We start from the raw sequence: 27,822 nt of genomic DNA, 5'->3' as shown, positions 1-27,822 counted from the left end.
GGCGAAGCCCTCCCAGACAATTTGCAGCGGCAAAAATAGGAGGGAACTCCGGACACCCCGAAAAAGGGCCCCTTTCCGCGAACGGGCCGCGTCCAGCCGCCCCCCCGGCCCGGCGGCACCTCTCAGCGGCAGCAGCGGCTCCGGCCGGCAGAGCGGCGGGAGTGCGGCGGGAGGGCGGTGCGGGCCCGCCAGAGCGGGCGCCCCGCCCCCTATGTAAATGAGTCTTCCCGCTCGACCAATGGGAAGAGGAGCCGGGGGCGGGGACGCTGGCCCCGGCCTTAAAGTCACTTGTTGCCAGGGGCCGAGTTTCGCACTGGACGTGGAGCGCGGCGCGGGCCGGGCGCGGAGCGGCGCGGACGGCAGCAGGACTGCTTCTGGTTGTTTCCTCCTTTATTTTTTTTTTTTCCGGCTGATTTTCACGCGTTTGTGGTTTTTATTTTTTTCCCTTTTTTTTTCTTTTTTTTTTTCCTTTTTTTTTGTTTTTTTTTTTTAAAAAAAAAACTTTTTCTCGCTCTTCGGGCGCCCGCGGAGGGGTGCGCGGCCCCCGCCGCTCCGCCCGGGCACATCCTCGCCCTCGGGGCGACTCTGCCCCTCTTCGCCCCCACCCCCCTTCCTCCCGCCGCCACCAATGCTCAACATGACCGAGGAGCACGACAAAGCGCTGGAGGCTCCGTGCAGCCCAGCGGGCACCACCAGCTCCATGTCACACGTGGACTCGGACTCCGACTCGCCGCTGTCCCCCGCCGGCTCCGAGGGGCTGGGCTGCGCCCCCGCGCCCGCCCCGCGTCCACCCGGCGCAGCTCCGCTGGGGGCCAAGGTGGACGCGGCCGAGGTGGACGAACGGTTCCCCGCCTGCATCCGCGACGCCGTCTCGCAGGTGCTGAAGGGCTACGACTGGAGCCTGGTGCCCATGCCCGTCCGCGGCAACGGATCGCTCAAGGCCAAGCCGCACGTCAAGCGGCCCATGAACGCCTTCATGGTGTGGGCGCAGGCCGCCCGCAGGAAGTTGGCCGACCAGTACCCGCATCTGCACAACGCCGAGCTCAGCAAGACCCTGGGCAAGCTCTGGCGGTGAGTCCCGGGCCGCGCATCCCCCCGCGGGGCACCGCTCCGGGCCGCGCATCCCCCCGCAGGGTACGGCCCCGCGTTCTCGCTCCGGGCCGCGCATCCCCCCGCGGAGCACCGATCCGCGCCCCGTCCCTCCATTCTCTCTCCGGGCCGGCCGTCCCTCCGCACCCCGCGTCCTCTCTCCGGGCCGCGCATCTTCCCGCGGGGCACCGCTTCGCGCCGGGCTGGGGGCGCGGGATCCGCACACAGACACTCCCCCCGCAGCGGGGCTGCACCGGCGGGACCCCCGCGGGCTGCTCGGGGAGGCGACGGGGGCTTTGCCTGGGGCTGCGCGGCTGGATCCCCCTCCCACTGCTTTTAAAAAATCTTTTTTTTTTTTTTGAAAACTTTTTTTTTCTTGGCCGTCCGCACCCGCGGGGGATTCTTGAAGCGTTTCAAACTAAAGGGCAAAAATCCCCCTGAGCGTGTTGACCCGCCACGGAGGACGTGCTGGTCCCTGCTCCGAAAAAGCCCCCATTCTGGGGTCTGGGCGCCCACGGCCACAGTCCGGGTGCTGCCGGTGGGTCCTGCCCTAGCGCCTGTGTCACGCGTGGATTTTCCCTGCTCCATCGCGGAGATGTGCAGCCCGGGCCCTTTCTTCTCCTGGTCAGGGTTTCCCGTGTCTCTGTCCCCAGGAGACCAAGACGTTTTTAAAATTGCTTATTTTACAATGGCTTTTTCTGAAAGGTTTTTTCCTTCCCTTGCTTGCCTACTGCTTAACAAGCTGATTTCTAGCAGCTATTCTAATCTGCTTTCTAATTTCCCTTCTTATCTACCTCCTTGCATGTTCAACGCTGCCCACCAATGCAAACTTTTTTTTTTTTCCTGGGTGGCAAAAAAAGTACTTTCTGCTTTCCAAGGCTCTGCGACGAGCCACGTTTTACCGCGTGGTATATTCGGTCGTGTCTGGCTGTACCAAACTTGCATCTTTCCTGTCTGCTTGGGCCAGCGATGCTCCCGCTGCGGTTTGAGACTCTCCAAGAGTTTGCAAAGAGAGGTCTGGGCGGGGGAGAGTTTGGAAAGAAATAATCCCATTGCTGTTGCCTTCGTGGTTTCTTTGTAAGCACCAAACAAAGCTCGAAATGGGCAACGTTGTTTGTCACGGTGAGAGGGTGACATTAGTAGGACAAACATAAGAATAATATTTGGCAAAGGAGTTTAAAATGGGGCGGGGGATTTTGTTTTGCTCAGTTATTATCTGTAGTGGTTGGGTTTTTTCACACATCTATACTTGGTATTTTAAAACATTTTTGCAGCACAGTTTAGCTCTTTTTTGCCACGGCAAATCTGTTTTGTAGTTAACTTTTTGGTTGCTCAAATCAGTGTATGGTAAGTGGAGATGTGTGAGTCTGAAAACAGGCTGAAAACCTCTACGGAAAAGACATTAATTTTGGATTATCTTTTTTTTTCCCTCCCCCTCTCTCCTCCTTATTTAAAAAAAAAATATATATCCATCCAAAACCAGTTTGTTAAGTGAAAATGAGAAACGTCCCTTTGTGGAAGAAGCTGAGCGACTCAGGGTCCAGCACAAAAAGGATCACCCGGATTATAAATACCAGCCACGGAGGAGGAAAAGCGTAAAAGCTGGGCAGAGTGACTCTGACTCCGGAGCCGAGCTCAGCCACCACGCGGGCACGCAGATCTACAAAGCGGACAGCGGGCTGGGAGGCATGGCCGAGTCCCACCATCACGGTGATCACACAGGTAAAGGACCCCCACGGGCAAGAAAAACCTTCATGTCCCGGGCGCTTTGGTTTGGGACGTGAACTCACTGGTGGGCACGGGCTCATCTGTCCCCTGAGTGGATATTGGTGGGATTGGGACCATCCAAAAGCAGGAGCTGTTGCCCCAAGAGCTGTGGTTTTGTACCAGGTTGTGAACGTGGCCACGGTTTTCTTTAGTAAATGCTTATAGAGCTGACTGTGCCATAGAAAATCCCCAAATCGCAGGGATCTCGGGTTCCCGTGAGCAGGGAGAATTAATTGCGAGCTAATAAGGGTTAATAAGCCATTGGCCATATGAAGGGTGCCTGGGGGAGCGGGTCCTGGAGAGGCGGCTTCCCCTCGAAGCTCCCCGCTTCTCGGCAGTGCTGCAAATTGGCACAGGGTGCGTGTTGACAGATTCCAGGAGGATTGCGAACGTCCTGCAGCTTCAGACGCGTCTGCGCTCTTGCCCAGCCTGGCTGGGGATCCCAGCCCGCTCTGCTGGGACGGCTTCTCTGCCTCCAGGAGAGCTGGGCTGGCTCTGGGCTGCCTGTAGGGAGAGGCTGAGTGGGTCCCTCCGAATCCACCCCCTGGTTCTGCTTCCCAGGAGGGGGAGAGTTTGTGCATTGGAGAGATGACCCGCCATGTCCCAGAGTGACCCTGATGGGCACAGAGTGCTCCCTGCCTTCTCCTCCCTGCTGCAGGTGCTTTAGCCCAGCTAAGGATGTGTCCTCCTGCCACCATGCCAGTCCCTCATGCTCCCCATCAGCCACCTTCACCACGGGGCTGTAGATGTCAATCCCCCTTCCCCTGTAGCAATAAGAGAGGGTGAAAACATGCATTTTATTTAATCATCCTTGAAAGAGTTGGGTGTTTTGTGGCTACTCTTGTTAAAGCCTTGCTGTCCCTTCATCCCCAGGTCAGACCCACGGGCCACCCACCCCACCCACCACCCCCAAAACTGACCTTCACCATGGCAGCAAGCAGGAGCTGAAGCACGAGGGCCGCCGCCTCGTGGAGAGTGGCCGCCAGAACATTGACTTCAGCAACGTCGACATCTCGGAGCTGAGCAGTGAGGTCATCAACAACATGGAGACCTTTGACGTCCACGAGTTCGACCAGTACCTGCCGCTCAACGGCCACGCTGCCATGCCGGCTGACCATGGCCCCAACGCTGCCGCCGGTTCCTACGGCGCGTCCTACTCCCACTCGGCCACGGGCACCGGTGGGACCAACCAGGTCTGGACTCACAAAAGCCCGGCCTCGGCGTCGCCGTCGTCTGCTGACTCGGGCCAGCAAAGGCCGCACATCAAAACGGAGCAGCTGAGCCCCAGCCACTACAGCGACCAGTCCCACGGCTCCCCCGCCCACTCCGACTACGGCTCCTACAGCGCCCAGGCTTGTGCCACCACCGCCTCCACCGCCACGGCTGCCGCCTCCTTCTCCAGCTCCCAGTGTGACTACACGGACCTCCAGAGCTCCAACTACTACAACCCCTACCCCGGCTACCCCTCCAGCATTTACCAGTATCCCTATTTCCACTCCTCCCGCCGTCCCTACGCGACGCCCATCCTCAATGGCTTGTCCATCCCGCCGGCCCACAGCCCCACTGCTAACTGGGACCAGCCGGTCTATACGACCCTGACGAGGCCTTAAAGGATGCGTGGAGCCCCCCGAGGGCTTCCCCAACGTATGCACTAATGAAGGAATGAAGACGAAGAGCGTGGAGTGCCACGATAGTTTCCGAAGTGCCTCCTGAGCCACTGGGAACTCTGCTCGTTGCGACTGGATGTCCCCTTGCTTCAAAACTCTCCAAAAGGACAGAGCTCTATTTTTCTTTAATTAATACAATTTAAAAAAAAAAATTAAAAATAATAAAAAAAAACACCAAACCACCACCACCACCACAATAAAAAAAAAAAAAGGACCGGCGATTCCTTTTGAATAAATGAAGGACAAAACCATTCGACTCCTCTGTGAGGACTGAACTGAACTTACTCGTCGTGGAAGTTGACACGTGCAAAAGTGGAGCAGGGGGGGTGGGAAGTGGGGGAGGGGGGGGGAAAGGAAAAAAAAAAAAAAGGCTGTTTGAGACTTTAAGGGTCTATTGCAATGTGAGGAACGGACCAACCTTGAGGGCAAGAACTCACTCGGACCAACGTGGATGAACCCCGAAAACCCGGCTATTCCGTGAAACGATCTCGTGGGAACAAACGAGTCTGGTGGGACCAACCAATTAAATGTCTGAAGTGTTTGGGTTTTTGTTTTTTTCTTTTTGTTTTTTTGTTTTTTTTTTCAGTCGAGAGTTCTTCTAAGCAAGGTTTGGCTGTAATTAACGTTTTGTTTTGTTTTTTTGGAAGCTTAAAGTGTTTTTTGTTTTGTTTTTGGTTTTTTTTTTAAAATCTGTTAAATATGTATTTATGTTCTGTATTATTTTGTCTTTTAATTAATGAAGTAATTTTGTGCAAAAAGTAGAATTTTAAAAGATTTTAAAGATGGGGTGGGGAGGGAGCATAAAAATAGTGGAGATGATACAATAAAGTGGTGTTATGAGTCTATAGATTTTTGTTGGGTTTTGGGTCTTTTTCGTTTTGAACCCCTGCAGCAGTCGAGTTTGAGAGAGGGACTGAACGAATCTGCCCATCGCAGACCTGGTCACCAACAGGAAACTCAAACGGGGAATGTACAATAACGAGGCGGGTGGGTGTGTGGGGGGGGAAGTTACTAATTAAATTGGGAGGCTAAAACGATTGCAAAAAGGAGCAGGTGATTTTTTTTCTAGCTACCTGCTTTTGGGAGTTAAAATTGAATTTAAGGCATTGCAGAGTCTTTGTACACTTTCAGAACCAGGACTACTTTATAGGAAGATGTAATTTAATGAGAAATTATCAACTTCTGCTTTAATTTTGGCTTCTAGGGACCAGATATCATCCATCAAGCTGTGAAACTAAAATCTTCTCCACTAAAAAATGTTTAGGTACTTAGTTTTAGACTAATATTTCATTGATATATTTCTACTTCTTCCATTGTATGCTGAGCATATAATAACCATCTATTTTATGGTAACTTGTGCCTTTAAAAACTTTGTAAATCTAAAAACACATTTCAGAGGTTATCATCTTTTTACCTTTTCTACGTTTCCTACTCTTTTTCTAAAAATATTTTTTGCATATTTCCTTTTGGGGACGTGGGGGTGGGGGAAAAATACAGAAAACTCATTTTTATGCAATCTATTTTTCTGTATAAAGTTTGAAAGACTTTGGCTGTTACTTATCTGTTCTCTTCACTAGCTTCTGACTAAGCAATGCTAACTTTTGTACAGATCAATTTGATAAAATTAAAAATTGCTTTTTATCAAGTACGTGTTACGTTTTCTTTCTGCTTGAGCCCATTTCTGCGCTGAAAAGAAACGCGGAGAGCGGCTTTGAAGGAGGCGGGCTATTCAGAATGAAATATTTTGACCAAGGTTTTCTGTTCTCCCAATGTCTTCAGTTTTATTGTGTGGTTTTGTTTTTTTTCTTGCTCCCTTTCCCTGTATTTGAACGGTGTCTTACTATGAGATTTTTTTTAAATTTAAATTTTTTTTTTTAATTTTTACTACTTTGAGAAGTATATTTCCGCATCTGTAATCCCAAGGATTTCATAGGATTTCATTGAGACTGCTCACATGAGTAGGGGTTTGCGAGGTCAGACTTGCATGGTTTTAGACCAAATTCATTTTATTCTGTACAGCACGTAGGAATTTTACAGTAACAAATTCTGTTTTCTGGTTGGTGAGCCCTTGTAAATACCTCTTAATTATGATAGCAACAAAATTATATGTTGCATGTAGTGGCTTTTTTTTTTTTTAAATACAGTCATTAAAATAGTTACATTTATGACTTTTTTGCTTATATAAACTAAGTTGCAGTTTGGTTTCACCCGTTCAAGACAAACCAGTGCAAGATTTTTCAGGCTGGGCCCTAATTAGGAGGAAAGGGTTGGGATTAGGGAAATTCAGCCGCCCCAGCCTGAGAGACGCGCTCGGGACTTGGTTGCAGTGCAGCGCTGTGGAAAATGTTTTAACATGAGGAAAATAAATGTGATGACAATTAATGAAGCTCAAGAACATTAACCAAGTCTGAACAACAGAGTCCCAAAGCAAATTTGCTGTTCGCGGTATCTGCCAAGAGCTATCTTGCCAGAGTGTCTGTAACTGGACACCATTTTCTCTGCTCTCATTTACAAAACTGCTGGCAAAATGACTTTATTACGCTATAAGCCAAAGCTGCAGAATAACTTTCAGAGGAGACTTTCTTTCCTCCTTTCTCCTCCCTCCGGTTACAATGCAAGTTTCAAGTCTTAATCCGAACTCCTGCTCGAAAAATAGATGCGTTTTGGCTTTGCCTGCTCTGCTTGTTGAGATAGGGCTTCCCCTCCAAAGGGGGGAAAAAAGGGTGAGATGGGATATAAGTGCTTATTTTTACTTTCTTGATGTTTAATAGCAAAGCTTTCACTGGCTTCACCGATCTCTGCATTAATCTTTACAGCAGAGTTAAGGTATCTGTATGCAATGGTATTGTCAATCACCCAATATACTGAAATTAAGAGTTGCACCGAAGCATCCCTGGCTCGTGGGGATGCGATGGGGTCTGTGCACCCAGCAGGATGGGTCCCAGTGGCTCGGGGAACATTACCGAGCTCACCCCTCTCTCCTTTTTCTTCTTCTCTCAGTTTATCGTACCAGTGTGGGGTGACATCCAGCGAGCACGGTGCCCTGGCCACAGCCAGGAGCTGCAGGGTGTGTTTTTTGGGGGGAGATGTTCTCTCCTGCTGCAGGAGCCCTGGGGCGGCCGTGGGGCCCCGGCACCAACCTGGCGACTGCACCGAGGAAACGCACGTCCAAAATACACAGGTTTTAAATCCATTCGCTTTTGGCCCACGCTTGTTTTTGCTTTCTATAAGCTTTGAAAAATCAAGTTAGCTTTTACTAATATTTGCAGAAATGAAATGCTATAGATCTCTACCCTTCAGTAGGTCCAAGCAATAATGTGAGCCCTGGAGACCCCTCTGCAGCTCCTGGAAGCGGCTCCCGTTTGAATAGTTAATGCTGAATGCTGACATTCAGCTTTTTTTGGCATCCCGCAGAGCAGGGGATACTCGCTCCACGTTTGCTGTCGAGTAAAATTCAAAGACATTTACAAAATGGATGCTCGGGAAGGTGACAAGCAGGTAAAATTCGCTGGCCAGAATAATCCCAGTGACTCAGGCTTTAGGGTGCGCTGGAAATTTCTAAGAACACCAGAAGTTCTTTCCCCACACTTAGATTTACACTTAAACGCAGCATTCTCCCGTTTCATTTCCCTGGGAGAAAACCGCTGATCGGGGGCACAGTTTATATGCAGAGAAGAGCATTTTGATCTGAAATTCATGCTGTTTGTATAAATGCATTTTCACGCACTGTCCTTTTCCTCCATTTTATGTGTAGATATCGTCTGTAGAAAGAGAAGTGATTTTCCATGAGCCGAGCGTCCTCCTGGCGTGAATGGCAGCATTGTGTGTCCCCAGCTCGGCTCTGGTGGCTCTTGTGTTGGCGTGAATCTGGAATGTCTCTGCAGAAGTCAATGAGATCAGGTGAAACCAAGACCGGCTTTTGACCCCTGGCTGTCAACATGAAAGGGTTCTCAAGATAATTGCAGGAATACACAAGCAGTAAAAGTTCCTCTTTATTTTTTTTTTTTATTTTTGGTGCAGAGAATAATGAATGTTGCTATTTATCTGAATTGCTCAGAAGGTACTGTTTAGTAAGAAAGAGGAAATTAATTTTATAGACCGTATCCACATTCCTTCTGCATGGTGGAAAAAGAAAAAGTCCCTTCCCATCCTCCTTATTATAATTTTTCCTGGAATGATATCAACTTTTGTTACACATTTTTTACAGTTGGGTATTAGGTTTATGGCAAAGAAATTCTTAAATGGCATTTCTACGAGGGTGTTCAGTTTTAATCAACTTCCGTGCCAGTATATTCTTGCTCCCTGTCTACAGACTGACCTCCCCGGGATGTCTGGCTTTTCCAGCTGGGCTCACTGGTTCTGACTCGCAGCTCTGTTCTGCTGAGAGCCACAGGGCCACGAGAGCGGGGGCACAGGACAGCCCCGCTGACGGACCTCCCCAGCCCTTGCCACACAGGACCTACTCCCCGTGGGATCCCCGGGGATCTGAACACAGGGATTTGGCCATCCTCGCATGCTGCTCCTGGAAGCAACCACCGCGGGGGTGCCTGTCCTCACCCGACATCTCCAGCCCGATGCTGGAAGAGAGGAGACGTGCGGCTGCCTCCTCCCTCTGCCACCTTTATCCTCCCATTGCCAAGGCCGGGCGCTCACAGCCCCTGGCTACGCGTTGTCTGTGATCTAGAGGCAAAAAAAATGTATATATAAAATAAAAATAACTAGAGGCATGAGTGCCGTTTGGAGTATGTGGTATTTAAGAGCCAGGAGGGCAGCAAAAGCCATTTTCTGGTGATCTGCAGCCAGTGACCCAGGTAGAGCAGGGCTACGCTGCCCTGCAAAGCCAGAGAGATTTTGGGAGCTGGAGCAGCAGTGTGCGAGCCCGTGGGAAGGCTCGGTGGCCGCGGGAGCTGCTGAGACAAGGCTGGTGAGCTGAGGAGGTGCCACGGTGAACACAGCGTGGCACAGCCTCGGTCCCCAGGGAGTCTGGATAAACCCAACCCTGGGGGAAGACTTTAAAGAAACTCTGATATTGCCCTGTTTTCAGCCTTCAAGAGCATGAGGTTGGACCGAATTGACTTAGGGCTCTTTTAGGTCTGAAGGCATATTCTCAAGCATGAACTCACCAGCAGAAGGGCTCCAAACTCCCTTTCTGGGCAGCAGGAGTGAAAGCCGGGAGTTTCACATCAACTCCTGACCGCTCCATGAGTGATGGATGGAGGAACCCCAGCCCCCAGGAGAGATAATGCCCCGTACCGCCACTGCCCGGCCTTTCCTCGGAGACCCTGCAGAGGCTCCACAAGATTTTTTTGGGGGGCATCCTAGTTAACAAAGGGAGGGGAGCTGCACAGGACCGTGGGAACCAGGGAGACCAGGTCCAGCCCTGATCTAATCTCCTCCACCACCACCCAGCTGAGCCGGGGTGGTGTAATTTCAAGTTCACTTTACGTGTGTTATACACAGGAATTAAGGATGGCACCAAGTGGCAAAGGATGAGGCTTGGGGAGGGGAAGCCATTTCCCAAATGAGTCAGCAGGAGATAGAAATAGTTCCCTGGAGCCCAAACCACAGAAAATCATGCTTATTACAAATTGCTTCGTCCTCCTGCCATCCTGCCTCCCCAGCCAGTGCCGGGGCCGCAGAGGCTGCAGGGCAATCCCTGCCAGCGTGATGGGATGCGATGAGATGTGATGTTATGTAGGGGCTGCTCCCTGATGGCAAGCGTGGGTTTTTAGGAATGCCAGCCCTTCACTCAACCCAGGCAGCTCCTGGTGGGTCTCAGGACATAGGGCTTCTGTCGCAGAGTATTTGCAGAGAAGAGCAGGTTTCAGTATCAGGGCTGTGGCTGGAGCGGCGGCTGGTTTTGAGGCTTAGGTGGAAAGTGAGCTTATTTTTTTGCAGACCCTCACTGCACAAGAAGGGAAACGGCAGGCAGCGTCTTTCCATAAAACCACGCGGTCTGCACTGAAAAAAAAAACCAGTTTCAACAGGGCTCAGAAAACAAACCAACCCCGGCTTCTGCGGCAACTTGCCTGTGGTGCTGCCCAAAGGAGAGCCACCGCGGTGGCACGGGAGTCACCGGTGGGGCGACCGTTGCCGCCAGCCCAGGGGCTCTTGCTCAGAAATGGTTTGACACTAGGATAAAAGATGGTGGGTGCTGCCGAAAGCGGGGCTCTGCCCTCCCCGTGCTTGAAAGAGCCACCGGCGTTCCTGCTGACCCCTATTAAGCTGGTCCCATATGGCTGCAGAGCTCAGCCATGCACAGTGTGTCACTGGCTTAACTGGAGTGTTGGTTTTGACCTGATTTAGTGAAGCCTGTGCAAAAAAAAAAAAAAAAAAAGCCAGTTGGACACACTTATTCAGGTTTAAAAGCCGGCTTCTTACAGTTTATCTTAAACCAATTAGGAGTGAAAAACAAGCCACTCCTAATCCAAAATAAGAGGGTGTCCCTCCCTGCCTCCGCCGCCCGCTCCCAGGGCTGTGTTGGTTTAGGGAAAGCAGTGGGATGCTGCTGGCGCGGGTGGGAAAGCACCGCCCGGGCAGGGACACCGGCACCCGCAGCCCCGTCCCGCTGCGGCTCCGCAGCCTGGCCGTCCTCGCCGCCGCGCTGGCATCGGCTCCTGCTCCCTGTATTTGTTTGTGGATGTGTGCGCGGGCAATATTGTGACTGTCAGAGACGTGATATTAAAACATTTACTCAAAATACCTCTGCCTGCCTTTCTCCTCCCCTCGCTCGTCCCCCTTCCTCCTCCTTTTTTCTTTTTCTTTTTTTTTTTTTTTTTTTTGGTGTGTGTGTGTGTGTGTGTGTCTAAATTCCCAATGTAGTGATGGAGGTCTTCACCCAGGAAAGGGTTAAGCGTTTTGAAAGGTCTTGTTTGAGGTAGAGTGAATTTTAACCACCACACACATAACGAATGCGAAACAGCCTGAATTGCTGGTGAGGAGCCAAGAGCACAAGAGAGGAGCTGCTGAATTTTAATGATTCATTATTGCATGGAAGGCCTTTGTCTTCCTTTATCCGGTGCACAATAAAAGAATTAATTGGACAGAAAATGGCAGGGCAAAGAACTGACAAGTCATTAAGGGGCTCTGAATGGCTGATTAGGTGCACATTGGGGGTGGAATTTCAACTGCACTGTTTCAGCAAGGGCTCCGGAATAATAATGGCATGGCACAGTTTATATTTTGTATGCAGTACCAGAAAGGCCTTTATGTCGGCATTGTGGTGCTATTTATTATGCTGTCTATTTAGCCATTGTTGGCATTGTGTTTGCAATAAGAATGCACAAACAAAGTTGGGATTTTTTTTTTTTTTTAACTTCGCGAAGGCAAAATAATTGGGAATCAGAATCTCGCTCCACGGATAGTTTTATTAATTTTTGTGTGTGTGTGTCCAGAAACGGCGGTAAATATTTAGACTTGTGAGAAGTAGTTCCATTTAGAAAAAAGGAAAAGTACTAATAAATTTCTCCCACTTCCACCCCCGTTCCCAAAGAGCCGCCATTCGGGGAAGCCTCGTGCAGCTGGTGGAGCCCCGGCGGGCGATGGGGCGCTGACCACTTCCACACCCTGACGCCGGGAGGATGCAGCTCAAGGAAAAGCAGCCAACTGGAATTATTGGTAGCTAGGAAGTTCATTGAACATCTCGCACACGGATCCTTTGAGGCGGCTTTTGCCAAAGTTTCGTTGTTTTTGTTGATGTTAAGCAGTTGCCTGTGAGTTATAATAAAAACCACACACACACAGAGAAGGGAAAGAAAGAATTAAAAAAAAAAAAAAATCCCAGCACGTTGGGAAGGTGTGATTTTGAGGAGGAATGCGCTTTTTCTTTTAAGAGGGTAACAAATAGGAATAGCATTTTAGTGTAGATAGCTGGTTGAAATTTTGAGGGGAAAAAAGGAAACTTTACTGAAGATACAGCTTTTTTTCTTTTTCCCTGTGAGTGATTCATTACAGCCTGATGGAAATAGAAAGCCGTCACCTTCACGTAACGTAGAGATTTTCACACGATAAAGGCTACATTTTAAATATTCCTCAGAAAGCTCACAGAGTCTAACTTCATTTCTGACAACCTCCTTCCTGTCCTCAGGATGCCGCCCGACCTCGCCGCTGTTTGATAACCGAATGCGAGATGCCCTCTGCTTCCCGAATCCCCGCCTGCCCGGATACCCGGAGCTGCACTCCTGTGTGCTCGCTGCCGGCCGGGGAGCTGCGCGGTGCCATGGATGAACCCCACATTTCCAAGGAATAGAGGAGCACCTTGTCCGGCTGGCCCTGCCTGAATCCTGCTGACTTTTTCTGGGGGAGCTGGGATGGACTGGGACGGATGGATCCCAGTTCACATGGGCAGCGTGGGGTTCCCAGATCTGCCTTTGCATCCTGAGCCTGTCCCTGTCCCTGTCCTTCTCCTTCCACCCCAGGAACCCAGGTCAGGGGGATTGTAGCATGATGTCCATTGCCGCTGCCCTGTTGGGATGAGCTCACACACACACATCCTTCAGAAAATGACCTCTCCAGTCCCGGCTGGAGGAAACAGCAGGGACAGTTTGGTTTTTTCCTCCTCTGCAGTCTTTGGTGCCTGGTTTTCCTGTCCCGGAGGGCTAGGGACAGAGCGAGTCTCATCCCTCACATGATGTGGGGCAGAGCAGGCTGGAGCTGCCCACCAGGCGCTGGAGCGAGACCTGGGGAGAGAAGGAGAACGGACCCCTCCGCTGGTGACACCAAGGTGTCCCACAAAGCCCTTTGCAGAGGGAGGCTGCAGAGAGAAAGCAAGCTCTGCAGCCACCCGTTTGCAGACAAATCTCCCCCAAACAGCAGCCCAAATGGATGCACCCCCCCCACATCCCACGCATCCGCTCAGGGCCTGGCCCTTTCTCACGCTTCTCTTTTGTTGTTTTTTTTTTTTTCAGGGGTACTATGGGCTAATAATGGGTTAACAATATATATATAAATTTGAAAACGTGAGAGGGGATTTGGGTGTCAGGGAGATGGATGAGCTGCAATCTGAAACTTTTTAGGTAAGAATAAGTGAAAAGGAAAATGGGGTTATTACAAAAAATGCCATTCTCTGTAGAATACAGCCCTTCTGTAATAATATTTTAAGAGGTAGTTAGTGGCACTCTTCATTCGGGAAAGTAAAGGTATGCATGTCAAACAAAAATAAAATAAAATAATAAAAAAAAGAGGTGGGAAGGAAGCTGGTTCCACTGGAAATTGTAATGTTCCTCCTGAGACTTCAGCTTCTTAACACTGAAAGGAGAAAAAAAAATATACTGCCATTTGCACTCCTCCATTCGCGTTGCAGCTGGGAAGGAGGCAAAGGGAAAAGCTGTAATTAGTGACAAGGGGTGCATCGGCTGGGGACTGCTGGGGCCTGCCGAGCTGGGACATGCCACCACCACTTGCTCTGCCACCAAAGATGACTCTTGCTGCAATTGTCTTGGCATCTTGGCCCCTGGAGCTGAGCCGTGAGTCACCCACATGCTATTTGAGACCAGCGACTCACTTCTTCCTGCAAATATCTCCTTTTTCCTAACAAGGAGGATTTAATGCAACCCCTGGTCAGACCCTCTGCAGGTGGGCAGCAATTTCCCAGGCTGTGGAGGTCCCCCAGCGCTTGCTCCTGCCCTTCTGAAGCTCTCTCTGCCCCAGGGCCACCTGAACCCCAGAAGGTCTGTTGGCTTTGAGAGCCTCTCCTGGTCACCAGATGGAGATGAGGATAAAGCTGGACCCAAATGGACAAAATTTGGGCAGGTATCCAGATATTCTCAACATTTGGGAGAAATCAGATCTGCAGAGGAGGAGCTTGGAGCGATGTCTATCAGAACGAAGTCAGGTGAGAGCTTCAGAGCCAGATTCCGACCATCCCTTAAGAGCTGTGTGTTCAAGCCCTGGAATGGTTGGCTGAAATCCATGCCTGGTGATGGGATACAGAGAAGTTAAAAACATATCTAAAACACTTAACAAAATTCCCAGATGGAAGCAAGTTTATTTTTTTAATGAAAATAACTTAACAAAACATCCGAGTAGTCGATGTTTGTGTTCTATTTCTGGGAACGCAGGAAAGATCCTCTGAAACCCCCCAGAAAAAAAGAAATGCTAAAATAATTAGCCCCAAACTACATAGATACTCAGATCTACTTGGAAGAAAGAGGGAAGATGGAAATATCTGCACTGGAAGAGAGCAAAGGTCTGTCTCAGGAGTATCCTGCAAAGGCACATGTAGGTTTGTGATGCAGCAGCAAACAAAAAAACCCCCTTGAACCAGGGAAACAGACAGGGCTGGTATAAAATGGCCCTTCCCCTGGTCTCTGCCAGCCTCTGGCAATCAGCAATCGCTGTGAGACACTTGCGTTGCCTCAATGCTATGCCTAGAAGTTGAATATTTTCCATAAATTTGTCTAACCCTCCTTTGAACCCAGCTCTGCTCTTGGCCTCTGCCTGTGGCAGAGCTCTGCAGCTGAACTGTTTGCTCTGAAAAAAAATAAGAAGTCTTTCTTTTTATCTAATTTCAGCTTTCTGTTCAATTACTGTATCATGAGACACACCAGGTGATGGCAAGAATAATCAGTCTCCTTTTCCCTTCTCCTTTCCCCGTTTGGTGCTTCACTGTCGATACCAAAAGACCTTAGTCTGGGATGGAAAGACCTGGCTAGAAGCAAGTAACATATTTCAGCTCCAAACCTAAAATATCCAGAATTTTGTCCCTGTCACTGACTCCACATTGGGGCCCAATACTGTCCTGGCATTGATGTGAGTGACATTTGTCTCATCCCATTGTGAAAAATGGACTTTAAACATGCTTTATAAGTCAGGGTTTCCTGGTTTGTCAACAATAAATCCTGCTTTTTGGGCCATGCCTTCCAAGTGATAAATTTCTATATTTTTGGGAAAATACACTCTAGGGGAAGCAGGCAAAGCGGAAAAGGCGGTAGCATTGCTTGGAATGACATTTGTATCTTGGATGGTGAAGGAGCCTGGACAGGACTGTCGTACACATGCCTGTGGGAAGGAAGGAAGGAAGAAAGACCTGGTGGAGCAGATGGAGCTTTCTTAGGGAAATGCAGGCAGAGCTGGGGCTGGACTGACACCAGAGACTGGGAACGGGACAGTCAGATCCCAAAACAGGTGATGCCTTCTCATCCTGCCCAGGCTCAGGCCACCCCGGCTTACCTGGGAATTGCCATTTCGGGAGGCCGAGGCTCGGGGTGCAGAAGATGGTCACCCATCCTGTCCCATGGGGAGGGCTGAGTTCCCCCATGACCCACCTCCTGTGGGCTCCTGGTATTTCCTGAGGTTTCAGGGCCACCCAGCCCAAACCCCAGGACACAGATTTTGTGCCCTAAATGGCTCAAATGGCATCTTTTGGATTTTCCCTTTTGCCTAATTACAGGGATTTATTTTTATTACCACTATGGGTTTGTTCCAAAACCCAGTCAGCTCAGCAGAAAGCTTTCACAGGCTTTTGGATCAGACCTAGGCACTTGGTGTAGTCTTTCCTATAACAAATTATCCATTATTTACTGGTTCTCATTTAATTATTAAACAGAAGCTGCAGATATTAAGCTTCCAGGTGCCTTGGAATCAAGGACAAGACTCCCATTGCCTTCAGGAGGTCCCTGGATTTCACTCCGGCTCCTGACACAGCGGTGAGTTCACAAACTGTGAAAAATGGACCCGTGTTGTTATGTTACAGGTCCAGTCCACTGTGTTTGGAGCCAAATAGTCCTAACAATCAGACATACTGGGATGGACTTTGGCCAGCATTTCTGCAGTCCAGCCACAACGGAGAGCTTAGTGCACTTCTGCATACAACATCTGCTCTACCTTCTTGGGAATGGTACTCACTGCACCTCTAATCACCTCGAACATCATCGCTAAACATGGGGATTAGGAAGGATTTGAGGCATCTGCTCCCTTGTGATCTGAGCTTCAGCTCTCTCAGGGTGTTTTAGAAAGGTGAGAAACTCTGCTGCTTTCACCTTGGTTAAAACCCTTGAATATTCTTGAAAAGTGTAGGAAATGAAGATATTATTTGCCTTATTATTCTCATGGCAGTTTATCTTGGCTTGAGGTGTGTCCCATGTGGTACCTTGGAGGAGAGCAGGCAGAGGACCCCACTGAGCATGCAAGGATGCTCTTTAGGAAGCAGAAACATTTTAATTCCTTTAACACTTTTGAGTTTTGCCATGGACTTCATTGGAGACCTTTGGAAATAGTCACGTTTATCTTAAACACTCAGAAAGTTGCTTTTGGTGTGTATCATCCTATGTCTATTATGCTGTAGGTTCTCCTGAGCCCAGAAATGCTCTTTTCTCCCCAGCCCTCGAGCAGTGCGCATAGGGATGATTTCCCCGTAGGCTCCTCTATTGCAATGGAGCACATGGAGAGAAAAATTCCTACAGCTCTGTCTTCATCGCGGATCATCTGATGCTGTCTGTACTCAGGCGGACACCGATTTGAGCTGGACTTGCTGGATTGCGAGAGGTGGGACACAGACTGAGGGTAACTGAACGCAACGCATTTTCCCACACTGAAAATAAGCGACTTCTGACTGAAGTGCTGACTTGCTCTTTGAATTGAATGCTTGGCTACTCTCTGTAGGAAGAAGCGTTCATACACAGGGATTTCAGAAGTAACCGAGTCCTGCAGTAAAATCTTCACCCTCAGGACACCTGTCCCTCCCTTAGAAATGTAATTCAGTGCCATGTCTGTAGGTGTAAAGCTCTATAGCGGCAGTTAATATATGCATACTTCTGGGTTCCCTCATTACCATTTCAGTTGGCTCGTTTACATAATAACACAGAACAGAAGATCATTTGCATAAAATTTAAAAAAAATCAAATAACTGAATGTTGCTTTTATTTTGAAAGGCGCAGAGAATGAGCCTGTGAAGTTATTTATATCCTCGAAAGTACCAAGGAGGCTAATCGGCAGGGAACCGTGCTTTCTGCACAAAATGGGACTTGACCACTTCAATTTATTCATGAAATATTAGCTCACTTAGTGGAAGAGTTTTTTAAGCAGCTGGGTTGGAGCTGACGGGAAATCCCCTCCCAGCTGCAGCGGGATCAGCACGACTCGGAGCCAGACAAAAGTAAATTCCCCCGGCTCCGATTCCGCGCAGCACCTGAAGGGGCTAGGGAATGAGGGGTCCGCTCCTTGGATACGGCCGGCGTGACAGAAATATGCCATTCTCTTCCAGCACTTCTGCCTAATCGCCATTTACCTAATCGGGGGGTTTTACACCCACCCCCTCCCCGGTGCTGTGGTGCTCGGGCACCTTCGTCTACAACCAAGACCAAAGCTTCCCCGGTTCAACGTCATGTCCTGATTTCTGCTGCTCCTCCCCATTTCCACGGCCAAATATTCCCATATGAGCAGGCCTTGGCCATCCCATCTGATGAGTCAACATTGCTATTGGTGTAACAGCAGCAATTTAGTTGTGCACCGAGCGGGGTCACCACCACCAGAATACACCAGGGGCAGGGAAACCAGTGTGCCAGGACTCCACACAGACAGACGTGGTGGTGTGGGTTACGTGGGGGAAATGTGAGACTGAGTAGTAAAACGTGTGCTAATTTGGTATTCAAGGCGTGTGCAAAATGGCCAAATTTGCATGAGAAAGGTTTGTTGGGAGAAATCCTAGGCCAAATCCTATTTTCATTTGTAAGCCTCCAAACATGCAGCATCTTTCCTGACACCAGGAATGTTACTTCAGGTTTGCACAAAGGTAACGGCAGCTCTTTATTACAGCAACTCCTGGCAAAACCATCACCAAAATTAAACTATAGCCTCCTGTAACAAGCTGGCCTCTACAATTTTAACAATGGTGCAAATCCTTCTGTAGATTACTGGGGTGAGCAATGCTGCACTTGGCAAGTTCATGCAGCGCAGATGGCCTCAAGGTTGGAAACATGACCCTGAACTACCTCCTCTATCTGTTCTTTGGAGACCGGCTCTGGACTGTGGGAGCACTGGGGCAGAGGGACAATGGGACAATGTTTGTGCCGGGACGTCCCTGTCCCACAGCATGATGCTCTGAAACAAAGTCCTAGTGCAAGCATGTGAGCAGCTGCCCTCCGCCCCCCCGGTATGCCAAAATGAATATGCATTGTTGGGCATGGGTGTGGTGGGTTTCAGCACACTGAGCCTGCCAAACTTGGACTTCTGCCCCAAATATTCACATGGCCTTAATAATTTTGTTCCCCTTTTCTCATACTTCTCCATGCCCTCACCAGGGCCGTGGTGGCTCCTCTGTGCTGCAGGCAGCGCAAGATTGCCCACGGTGGAGCTCCGTGTGCCCACCCCGGCCAGGTGTCTCTGTGCTGAACCCTTGTTCACAAGGAGACACATCCTACTGTTCCATGGAAAATCCCCCAGCAGAGCTGGGGTGGGAAGGAAGAGAGGTCCTGCACAGTCCCACTGCAGGTCGTTCACCAGGAGTAAGATTTGGGAGGGCAAGATCTCCTCTCCTGAGCAACCTGCCCCACAAACCATGTATGCCCACCAAAAGCCTCAGCTTGGAGGTCTTTCACCTGAAAGGTCCAGAGCCCTGATGGTAGATCACAACGATGGGTGACACCCTGAAATCCTGCTCCCAGAAGCCTGGAAGAACATGCACAGGGAAGATAATACACAGCTTTGGGATGGGCTCCATCCTGACATCCTGCCCTTCTCCAGCAGCTTGAGCACAATGTCTGTGGTACATCTGCTCCCTCTTCACGGTATCTGCTCCTCCTGTGGGGCAGCAGAAGACTGCAGAGTGAGCTGGGGCTGGCAACTGGGGCACTTGCTAAAAAGAGAAGTGATGCTCCTGAAAGTCCTACAAACATTTGCTCTTGCAGAGAAAATGAGGCCCTGGCTATTTGTAAGGTTTCCTTGGGTTCTGTACTGAATATTCAGAGGGAAGAAGCCTTGACTTCACCAATCGAACTGTGATCCCTGTGAAAGACTCCTGCTAGCACCTAACAAGGGTGTCCCCTGTGCTGGTACACGCTGGATGGGTCTTCTCCAGGTTCCTCCATCCCAGACACAAATTGAGCCGGGGGGAATCCACAGCAGAATTTCACAGCTCACTGTTTTAATAAATGTCTGGAAAACACAGAGTGAAATTGAGTTAGGACCTTTCCAATACACTAATATTTTGGAACACATGGATCATGCATATGGGAATAATCCTGGCCCAGAAAGCATGGGTAAGACCCAAATAGCTCGAAGAGACGGCTCTCTGAAGGCTGCTTGGAAGCTGCATTCAATAAAGGGCCATCCCTTGGAGCTGAGGAAACAGGACAACCAGCCTGCTGAGACCCCGGCCTTGCTGCGGAGGATTTCAAGGCCATTGGCGAGTGCTGTTCCATGATACAGGACAGATGCTCTGCCCACTAATAATGAGAAAAATAGCTAGGAACACTGTTAATTGCCAAAATGTAAACTCGCTTCTGTGGTTTGCAACTCCCTCTTCAGCAGAGGCTGCGGACGACATGAACTCTCCTTTGCTTTACAGACGCAGCCTGGCCATGAAAAGCAGAGCGATGTGCCCATAAGGCACCTGGCTCAAACCCCCCGAAGCAACACGGGGAGAAGCACCTACCCGAGAGTCAGTGTTTTATTGCAAAGAGCTGAAGATTTGGCCAAGCAGCCCGTGCGCTCCCTGGGCTTTGCACAGCGACCCCGGAGAGGCGTAGCTGGGCTCTGAGCATCGCCCTCAGCGCGCCCGGCTCTGGGAACCCGCTCCTGATTTGCAAGGGAAATCATGGGTAAATAATCCTCATTACCCAGGAAGGCTGCCCCCTTCCAGATCAAGTTCACTTGTTATTCTGATCAGCCGATAAGCCTCATTTGCATAATTTTTTTCTTTCTTCCACACTCCAGCTTCCCTAGCACGGTTAGACCGGGGTTTTATTACTCTTATTAATATTATTACTCTGTGTGATCATCCCAACTGAAGGGCTTGCAAACGCCTTCACGCCTGCTGGGGGCTGCGGGTGGCCGCGGGTGGGCTGGGGGCTCTCGGTGCGGGGGGGCTGTGCTTTTGCTCCCCCTCAGTGCTTCATGCAGCCCTTTGCTCTCGGCTTTGCTGGCTGAGGACGCCCCAGCTCGCTGCAGCCGCCCAGCTCTCAGGAGCTGCCCTGGCCTGTAACCAGGATAACAAACAAGGAAGCAGTTGGTTTTGAGGACCGACCCCCTTGGAGTTATTCCTAGCTGCTTGACCTCTCCGAGAGCAAAGGGGCTTTTTTTTTGCTGCAAGTGTCTGGTTTTTCTTTTCTCTGAGGAGGGATGCTGGTGACAACACACAGGCACAAGGAAGTGTGAGATGGAGTGGTCTCTGCCGATGGTGGAGCAGCCCACTGCCTACCTTCTTGCTCTGTCCAGACCCAGGGATCTTGTCCTGAAATCAGTCTCCCCTGCAACTTTCATTTATTTTTAAAAGGTGATTACAGCTGAACTGTGTCAGTTCCTGCAGAGGAGACAAGGAAGGAAAATGTCAGCTGATGTTTCTGGCTCCGAAGCTGGATCCTGCCTTGGATGAGAAGGCACCAATGCCTCATCCCTATCCCTATCCCTATCCCTATCCCTATCCCTATCCCTATCCCTATCCCTGTCCTCATTCCATTTAGGCAGTGCCTCCCTGTTTGCCCCCCCCTCCCCATCCCGCATCTGAGGACTGCAGTGTGGGCAGAGCATCAGGGTGCAAGAGGAGGCATGCAGATGAGATGCAAAAGAGAGGGGCACTGATTTGCATCATTTGCTCCATGTAGAGGCTGCTTGGAACTGTACCAGGGCGGCAGGGAATTGTTTTACAGCTCTCTTGGTGGATATCAATGTGTCTGCTGCCGGGCCCAAAAGGGATTTCTGGATGTAGAGTTTGAAGGACAAGGACCTTAAAGCTTGGTCTTTCCAGCTTTTTAAAAATCCTGTTCCTCTTTGTGCAAATGCAGCTTCATCTGTTGCAATTAGCAAGCTAAATTTTTTTTCTATGACTTACACATTACCTCTGTGAAACTACCTGAATTTTGGCTGATTAATATACTCTTCCCTTTCATTCCAGAGCTCTGCATCACCTCTAGCTCCCACAAACTCTGTGGTCCCTTGCCCTGCTGGAGCTCTGCTGGGACAGGGGCTCAGCAGGGGCCCAAAAACCTGCTTTCTAATGGCTAATCCGAGCATTTCCAGAAGTGGCTGCATTTTTACCGGGTGGGATGATGTTGCTTTACATAACAGGGAAGAACTTTTCTGCCTGTAGCAAATGAAACTCTTTGGCCCATGCCCAAGGTCCCAGCATGTCATCAGAAAGGTTCCTTCTGCCCCCAAGTCCTGGAGAAGGTGCTGGGTGCTGTCCCTGGGGGGGTCCCTGGGTTTCTGCTGGACCGAGGGGCTCGGGCAGCATCGTGTCAGCCAAACCCGGCACAAACGGGGCCGTGGTCCCGTTACTCGCGTCTCTCTGGCTCCTCCTGAAGGAGACAGCCCCATGTAGCCGCAAACGGAGCAGGAGCGCGGCACCGATCGCTCCTCGCCCGCAGAAGATGGGATAATTTCGTCTGGGACGAAAGCAGGGTGCAAAAGCCAAGGGGAACACGGAATCAGTCCTGCCCTGTTTTTAGTAGCGTTATCCCTGCCCCATTGCAGCTCCATCGGCACGACGGCACCCACCTCCCAGTTCAGCCGAAGCCGGCACAGCCGTGAGCCGGGGCTCAGAGGGATGCTGGCTGGCAGGGACTGTGCTGCGGCAGAGAGGAGGAGAAGCCACGGGCCAAGTTGTAGCCAGTACTTTTATAGTGCTTCTCCATGCGGGCAGCAAGACCAGAAACCCATCCTTTGAGAGCAGCAGGGAGAGGTGGGCTTTTGCCTGTGGGACACAGCCCTTTTATCTCCCTACTCCCAGGGGCTTGGAATTTGTACCCTGGGCTTGGAATTTGTATCCTGGGCTTGGATTTTGTATTCTGCTCCCACTCTCTGACTCCCAAATCCTGACAGTGGTAATAAATATCCTCCCTGCTTTGCTGTGAAGAGTTTTTCCACTCAGCCTTAGCCCGGGCTGGGGCGCGGAGCCGGTTTGAAAGGGCGACCCGCTGTGCTGGGTTGCTCCAGGGCCACCAAGCCCTGGATGCCCTCACTGTCCCTGCTCCTTGCCAGACCTCTTACAGAAAAACTGACTGGCACAGAGCTGGGAGGTGGCCATTCATTCTCTAGCCAAGGCACAGCCCTTTTTTTCTGGGACATATATTTCATGTTGTTTTGTCTTATTTTTCTGTGGGATAGGCTGCTGCAGTGGGAAAGGAAGACCACGGCTGTAAGGGAATAGGCAGCAAAAGGGATGGATGCTCAGGAAGGGAGCAGCTCCCAGTGGGTGGAAGTCCCCAAACTTGCACCCAGCTCAGGCTAAGGGAGGAGTATCACCCTGGCAAACACCTGGCAGTGGTACCGTGGCACCCACCCATGTGGCTGCTGGGAGAAAATTGCTATGCAGTGATGTGCCCACCAAGGAGCTTAAAGCATGACAGATTTCCTCCACTTCCTGGGGACAAGCATGACAGACACTTATGTTGCTGTTTGCATAGGTTGCCTGAAGTGAATCACATCCTTGGGCTCCAAAATAGCTGTGGAGGTTTCTCCCTGGGGACTCAGTCACCCCAGAGAGGAAACAGGAAAACAACAAGCTAAATATTAAGCATATGCTTTAACGTGAAACCCAAAAGACAGCACTCAGGGCAACACATTTCCCCCATATACCCACCTAGCATGGAATGAATGAAGAAGCTATTTCCAGACATCCTCAGCAAACACAAGCCTACTCAGTAGTTAATTTTTCCCCGTAAACTCTTTAATTCTTCTGCAATCTAAGGAGATGGGCTTCACGGTTACTTAGTCTGGGTTAAAAGTCTGTGTTTCCCTAGCTGAAGTGGACTTAAATAATGAATTATTATTAGATCTGTTGTTGACTATTTCAGGGCACCAGACATCCGGACACTATGGGTCACGTACCTACAGCATCCTGCACTCTGAGCACCCAGAGCTCATTGCCCATGAAGCCTATGGTACAAGCAGGCCTGAAGATGTGCAGATCTTTGCTCATCCCAAGGCTGTGCATGGTCCCAAGACCACTCACAGTACAAATCCCAGTTTCCTATGAGATGCTGCTCGTAGTTGTGTTAAGGGAAAGGGCTGAACCCAACCCCTACTAAGGAGCAGAGACTTTGTGTGTGAGGAGACAGGAGAGATGCAGTGACCAGAGAGGCTGGTCAGGAGCCCAGGCTCATCAGACTCCAGCATCTCCAGCTGTGAGGACCTTTTCTGAAAGCACGAGTCTCCAACGAGGATGGATGCATCAGCTCTGCTGAAATAAGAGGTCTTACAGCACTGAAAAGAGATAGTTAACACTTTAAATTTGAAAATAATGTTGTGGCCAAGGCATCGCCTTGGGAAGTTGTGGGGGTAGCTCCCCCCAAACCTGCGTCACTGGCTGGAGGCAGCCACAAGCATGGCTCGGCTGGCACGTCCCCTCTGCCGCTACCCCTCGGCAAGGCTCTCCATCCCTCCTGCCATACAGCACTTAGTGCTACATTTTATTTGTCCAGAGCCCAGAAACCATCAGTTTGTGGCAGCCTTTCCCTGGGAGAGCATCAGCTTCACGTCCCCGTTTCTCACCGAGAGCATGTGGGGCCGTTAGGGCTTTCCTGAATTCTTCCTTTCTGGAAGCCCTTTTTCTCTTAGGTGACATTAACCGAGAGCTCTGTCACTCCACCCCACTTTAATGATTTCCTCTGGAACATTTTGTGTTCAATAAACTAGTGTGTTCCCCGTCTGAGGTGAATCTCCTGCAAAGAGAAATAAAAAAAAATCCCAACCCAACAACCCTGTCCCGAGCAGACTAGGCGCTTGTCGCCAGTGCCTGCCACCCTAATTACACCGTGGAAGAATGTGTACATGGCAGAGGTCCCTGAACATTTCAGGCAGGATATTGCCTGCTCCTGGATGCAGCCTCTTTCGCCGCTGCAATAACATTTGCTATAATAAGCCGTGACTCCGTTTCAGGGAAGGCGTGAGCTCGGCGTAGACGTTTTGGCCCGGCTGCTGCGCTTGCACGGAGGTGGCTGGGGGCAACAGGGGGGCTGTGGACCCATCTCCTTGCGGGCATTGACTCACCGTGCTTGGGGGGGGTCTGCACAGGGGAACCCCCGTGATGGGGTCGGGTTGGCAGGGAAAAGCAGGAGATGTCCTGGGGGTGTTAAAGGGGTGTATTGCTCAGGGTGTATTGCTCTCCTGCCTTCCCCCATGGGGTCAATTCAGGCTGGGCGGCCGGGATGGCTCCAGGCGGCTGCTGGGGCTGCAAACCGTCCTCTTGGCCTCCAGCTTCTGTGCCAGAGTCTGGGCAGGCGTCCTGTCCTCCCGGCCGGGCAGCCAGCCCAGCCTCCTCCAGCCTCCTCCATCCCGCTCCCGGCAGCTGGGCTCCTGCCCGGCTCTGCCTACCTGGGACACACGCCGGGAGCTGAGCGCAATCCTCCTTCCTTTCCAAAGCTGCTCCTCTCCCTGCCAGGCTGCCTGGGAGCCTCCTGGGTACCACCTCGTCCCCACTGCTCCAGTCCCCTGCATGGACACAGGGAGGAACAAAGTGTCCAGGAGGGTTTTTTGCTTGGACACTGGATCACTGGTTTGAGGTGCTTGGGTAGGCTTAGCCCATGCAGGGGAAAAACTCATAGGTTTCATGGAGACAGAGACTGGGATGGCATTGGAGCATCTTCTTGGCCACGAGGTACCATCAGGTTATCCCTGTTCTGGGCCAAGAGGGAGTGCTTTGATGGGGCCTTGCTGCCCGAATGGCAGCCCATGCCCCTCATCCATCTGGAGGTGTCAATTTTCTGTGGGGTCTGTGATAGCAACTAACACTTCTTCCCAGCCCAAATGAGGCGCTATTCCGAGTGATTTTTGCCTGGTTTCCATTTCTGGGCCTTGAGTGTCCTACACCAGACCCTGCTGGGGTTTGCTCTTACCACCCCACCTTTTCGTTGTGCGTGGACATTTCTGCCCTGGGTGCCTTTGGTGGTTTTTCCAGGGATAGCTGTCGGCTCTTGGCCGACCAGGGCAAAATGAGCTGGTCCCTCTCCAGCCTTTAGGGAACAAGGCACCAATTCAGGAGGAAATTTGGTGTGTGCTTCTGTCCCATCACACCTTCCCACTTGGTGCCCCAAAGCCCTCCAGAACGTACCCAAAGAGCCAAGAGCCATTTTTGGGATGTGTCTCTGGGACAGCACTGTCACCCCACCCATGCTCTCCCGTCCTGGGTCTTTCTCCTTGATTTAACACAAACCCTCCAGGCAGACGAGGTCCATCGCCTGGTGTGTGACAAGGTGGCTTTGTGCCAGCCGGGGGGGCAGCACTAGAGGGGCTCTTTCCCTTGATTTACCCTGAAAAATAAGATGAGCAGAAACTGCTCAGAAGCGGGATCAGTGCAGAGCTGTCGAAAGGATCCTGCGGACCCGCGCGAGCCTTGGACCGGGCTCTGCTTTCGAGAACCATAAATAGAAGCCGAGTCACTCAAATACCCAGGACCTGTAAGAGCCATTCATAGCTGCAAATTAACAGCTACCGTCAGGCCCATCTGTGCACGCCCCAGCCCCGAGTCGGATTCCTGCTCCCTCTGTTTAACCTGATGACCATAATTACACACTCGTTTATACACCCAGAGGCACCTGAATGCTTTACAAGACAAACACCTAATCCCGCGTGGAAATTATAGCCACATAATATCTCTTTTCATTATTTGCTGAGGTGTTGAGTCTGATTACAGCGCACACTGTTTGCTTTGTACCAGGGTAAAGCCCCTGTAATTTCTCTGCAAGTCAACATCATTCCAGCGAGGAGGCTGAAAATCTACAGGCTACTGTGCAAACGAGCTAGCAAATATTAATCCACGGTAAATGATCTGGGAGGTGGAGGCAGGGAAGGGGTGAGCAAGGTTATTTATACCCCCCCAGAGATTAATAATGCCAAATTAAAAAAAAAAAAAAAAAAAGAGGATGAGGGGCGTGAAACATTCCTGCTGCCACTGTCCCTGCTCGCTAGGGTAGGGCAGAGCACTTTCCTGGGGGGCTGCTAACGGGAGGGGAAGTACCCTGATTCAGAAGGTGTGTCCCCCCCTTGTCTCCCATGAGCTTTAGAGGGCTGACAGAGATAGGTCGAGTTTCTCACATTGTCCTGACACGGGGCACCCTCTAACCTGCCATGGGAGAAAGTCACTTACTAATGCTGTGACTCAGTTTCCCCATCTTTAAACACAGAATTTTAATGCTTTCTGATTCCCTAGGTCAGTGTCGTATATGGATGAGAGGCATGGATGCTCCCTGCTACAGCAACAGGCACCACTAGATATATTTAAACTAAGGATGTGGGAAAGGTCTTTGTCAGATGTTGCTTTCCTACACGAAGGGGGTGGCGGGCAGCACCCATCACCGGAGGGGAACAGGGCTGAGTAAAAGACTTTAGTCTTTATCCAGGCAGCATCAGTGGTTACAGGTGAGACCTCTTTGCTGTGCCTCTGCAGCTCCCACTGGGAGGGCTGGGAAACCTCCTGGATCTCCTATGATCCCCCCAAAATCCACTTTCCCATCTGCTGCACTGTGTGAGGGTACCACCTCCCCAATGCCTTGCTCAGGATCCAGCCTGCCCACAGTCCTTGGGGTGTTTTCCAGATGGGAGATCCCCTCGTTTCCCACCTTTGCAGACCCCCAGAAACGGAGATCTGGAGCCAGAGCCCCCGCATCCCCCCGCAGCTCCCTGCAGGCTCTGCCCTGAGCTGGGCGGCAGCGGCAGCACCTCGCCATGGCTCCGTAACCCAGCTCAAACGCTGCACCCTTGGTCTCTCCCCAGGAAAAATATCACCTTGGGCTGAGATGCAACAGGAGTGACGTTGTCTGGAAAGAAAGAAGGATTTGCTTTAACCAGCGGCGTGTGGGTTTGCAACCAAAGTATACAGGCAGGCTTTGGGCTAGACTGTACCCTGGACCCCCGCCAGGCGATGGGCCGAATCCTGGTCTGCATCTCGGCTGTGCAAACTCCCGCTCGGCGGTTTTGGGGCGGTTCACGCCGGGTTTCCACCGAGGGAGCAGCGGGGGAGCCCAGGTCAGCCCTCTTCCCCCTGCCCCATCGCTCAAGCTGGCACAGAGCAGGAGGGATTCAGGGTGAAACACCGTCAGCATCGGGGCTCCTGCCGCTCAGCTCCGGCAGTGGCACGAGCGGGAGGCGAGGTTATTGAAATCCATGTCAAACGGGTGTTAATGAAGGAAAACCAGGCCTGCGTATTGCA

General features: G+C 50.8%; 1 protein-coding gene across 1 annotated transcript; it reads left to right on the top strand.

Annotated features, from left to right (window-relative positions):
- The first annotated feature begins 310 nt into the window (after nt 1–310).
- SOX8 (SRY-box transcription factor 8) lies at nt 311–4,664 on the top strand. Its single transcript, XM_074158424.1, has 3 exons — nt 311–1,071; nt 2,573–2,811; nt 3,730–4,664. The coding sequence occupies exons 1-3, from the start codon at nt 629–631 to the stop codon at nt 4,464–4,466; spliced, it is 1,419 nt and encodes a 472-aa protein (XP_074014525.1). The 5' UTR covers nt 311–628; the 3' UTR covers nt 4,467–4,664.
- Nucleotides 4,665–27,822: the final 23,158 nt, after the last annotated feature.

This window comes from Numenius arquata, chromosome 14, assembly GCF_964106895.1.
Source record: "Numenius arquata chromosome 14, bNumArq3.hap1.1, whole genome shotgun sequence".
NCBI classification, from domain to species: Eukaryota; Metazoa; Chordata; class Aves; order Charadriiformes; family Scolopacidae; genus Numenius; species Numenius arquata.
Note: the sequence above shows the minus strand (reverse complement) of the source record. Positions and strands in the feature narration are given on the sequence as shown.

Excerpts from the sequence above, each read along its gene's own strand:
- SOX8 (XM_074158424.1), top strand. The coding sequence starts at position 629 with ATGCTCAACATGACCGAGGAGCACGACAAAGCGCTGGAGGCTCCGTGC. Across the intron at positions 1,072-2,572 it reads ACCCTGGGCAAGCTCTGGCG|TTTGTTAAGTGAAAATGAGA; the intron begins GTGAGTCCCGGG and ends ATCCAAAACCAG. Across the intron at positions 2,812-3,729 it reads CCATCACGGTGATCACACAG|GTCAGACCCACGGGCCACCC; the intron begins GTAAAGGACCCC and ends CTTCATCCCCAG.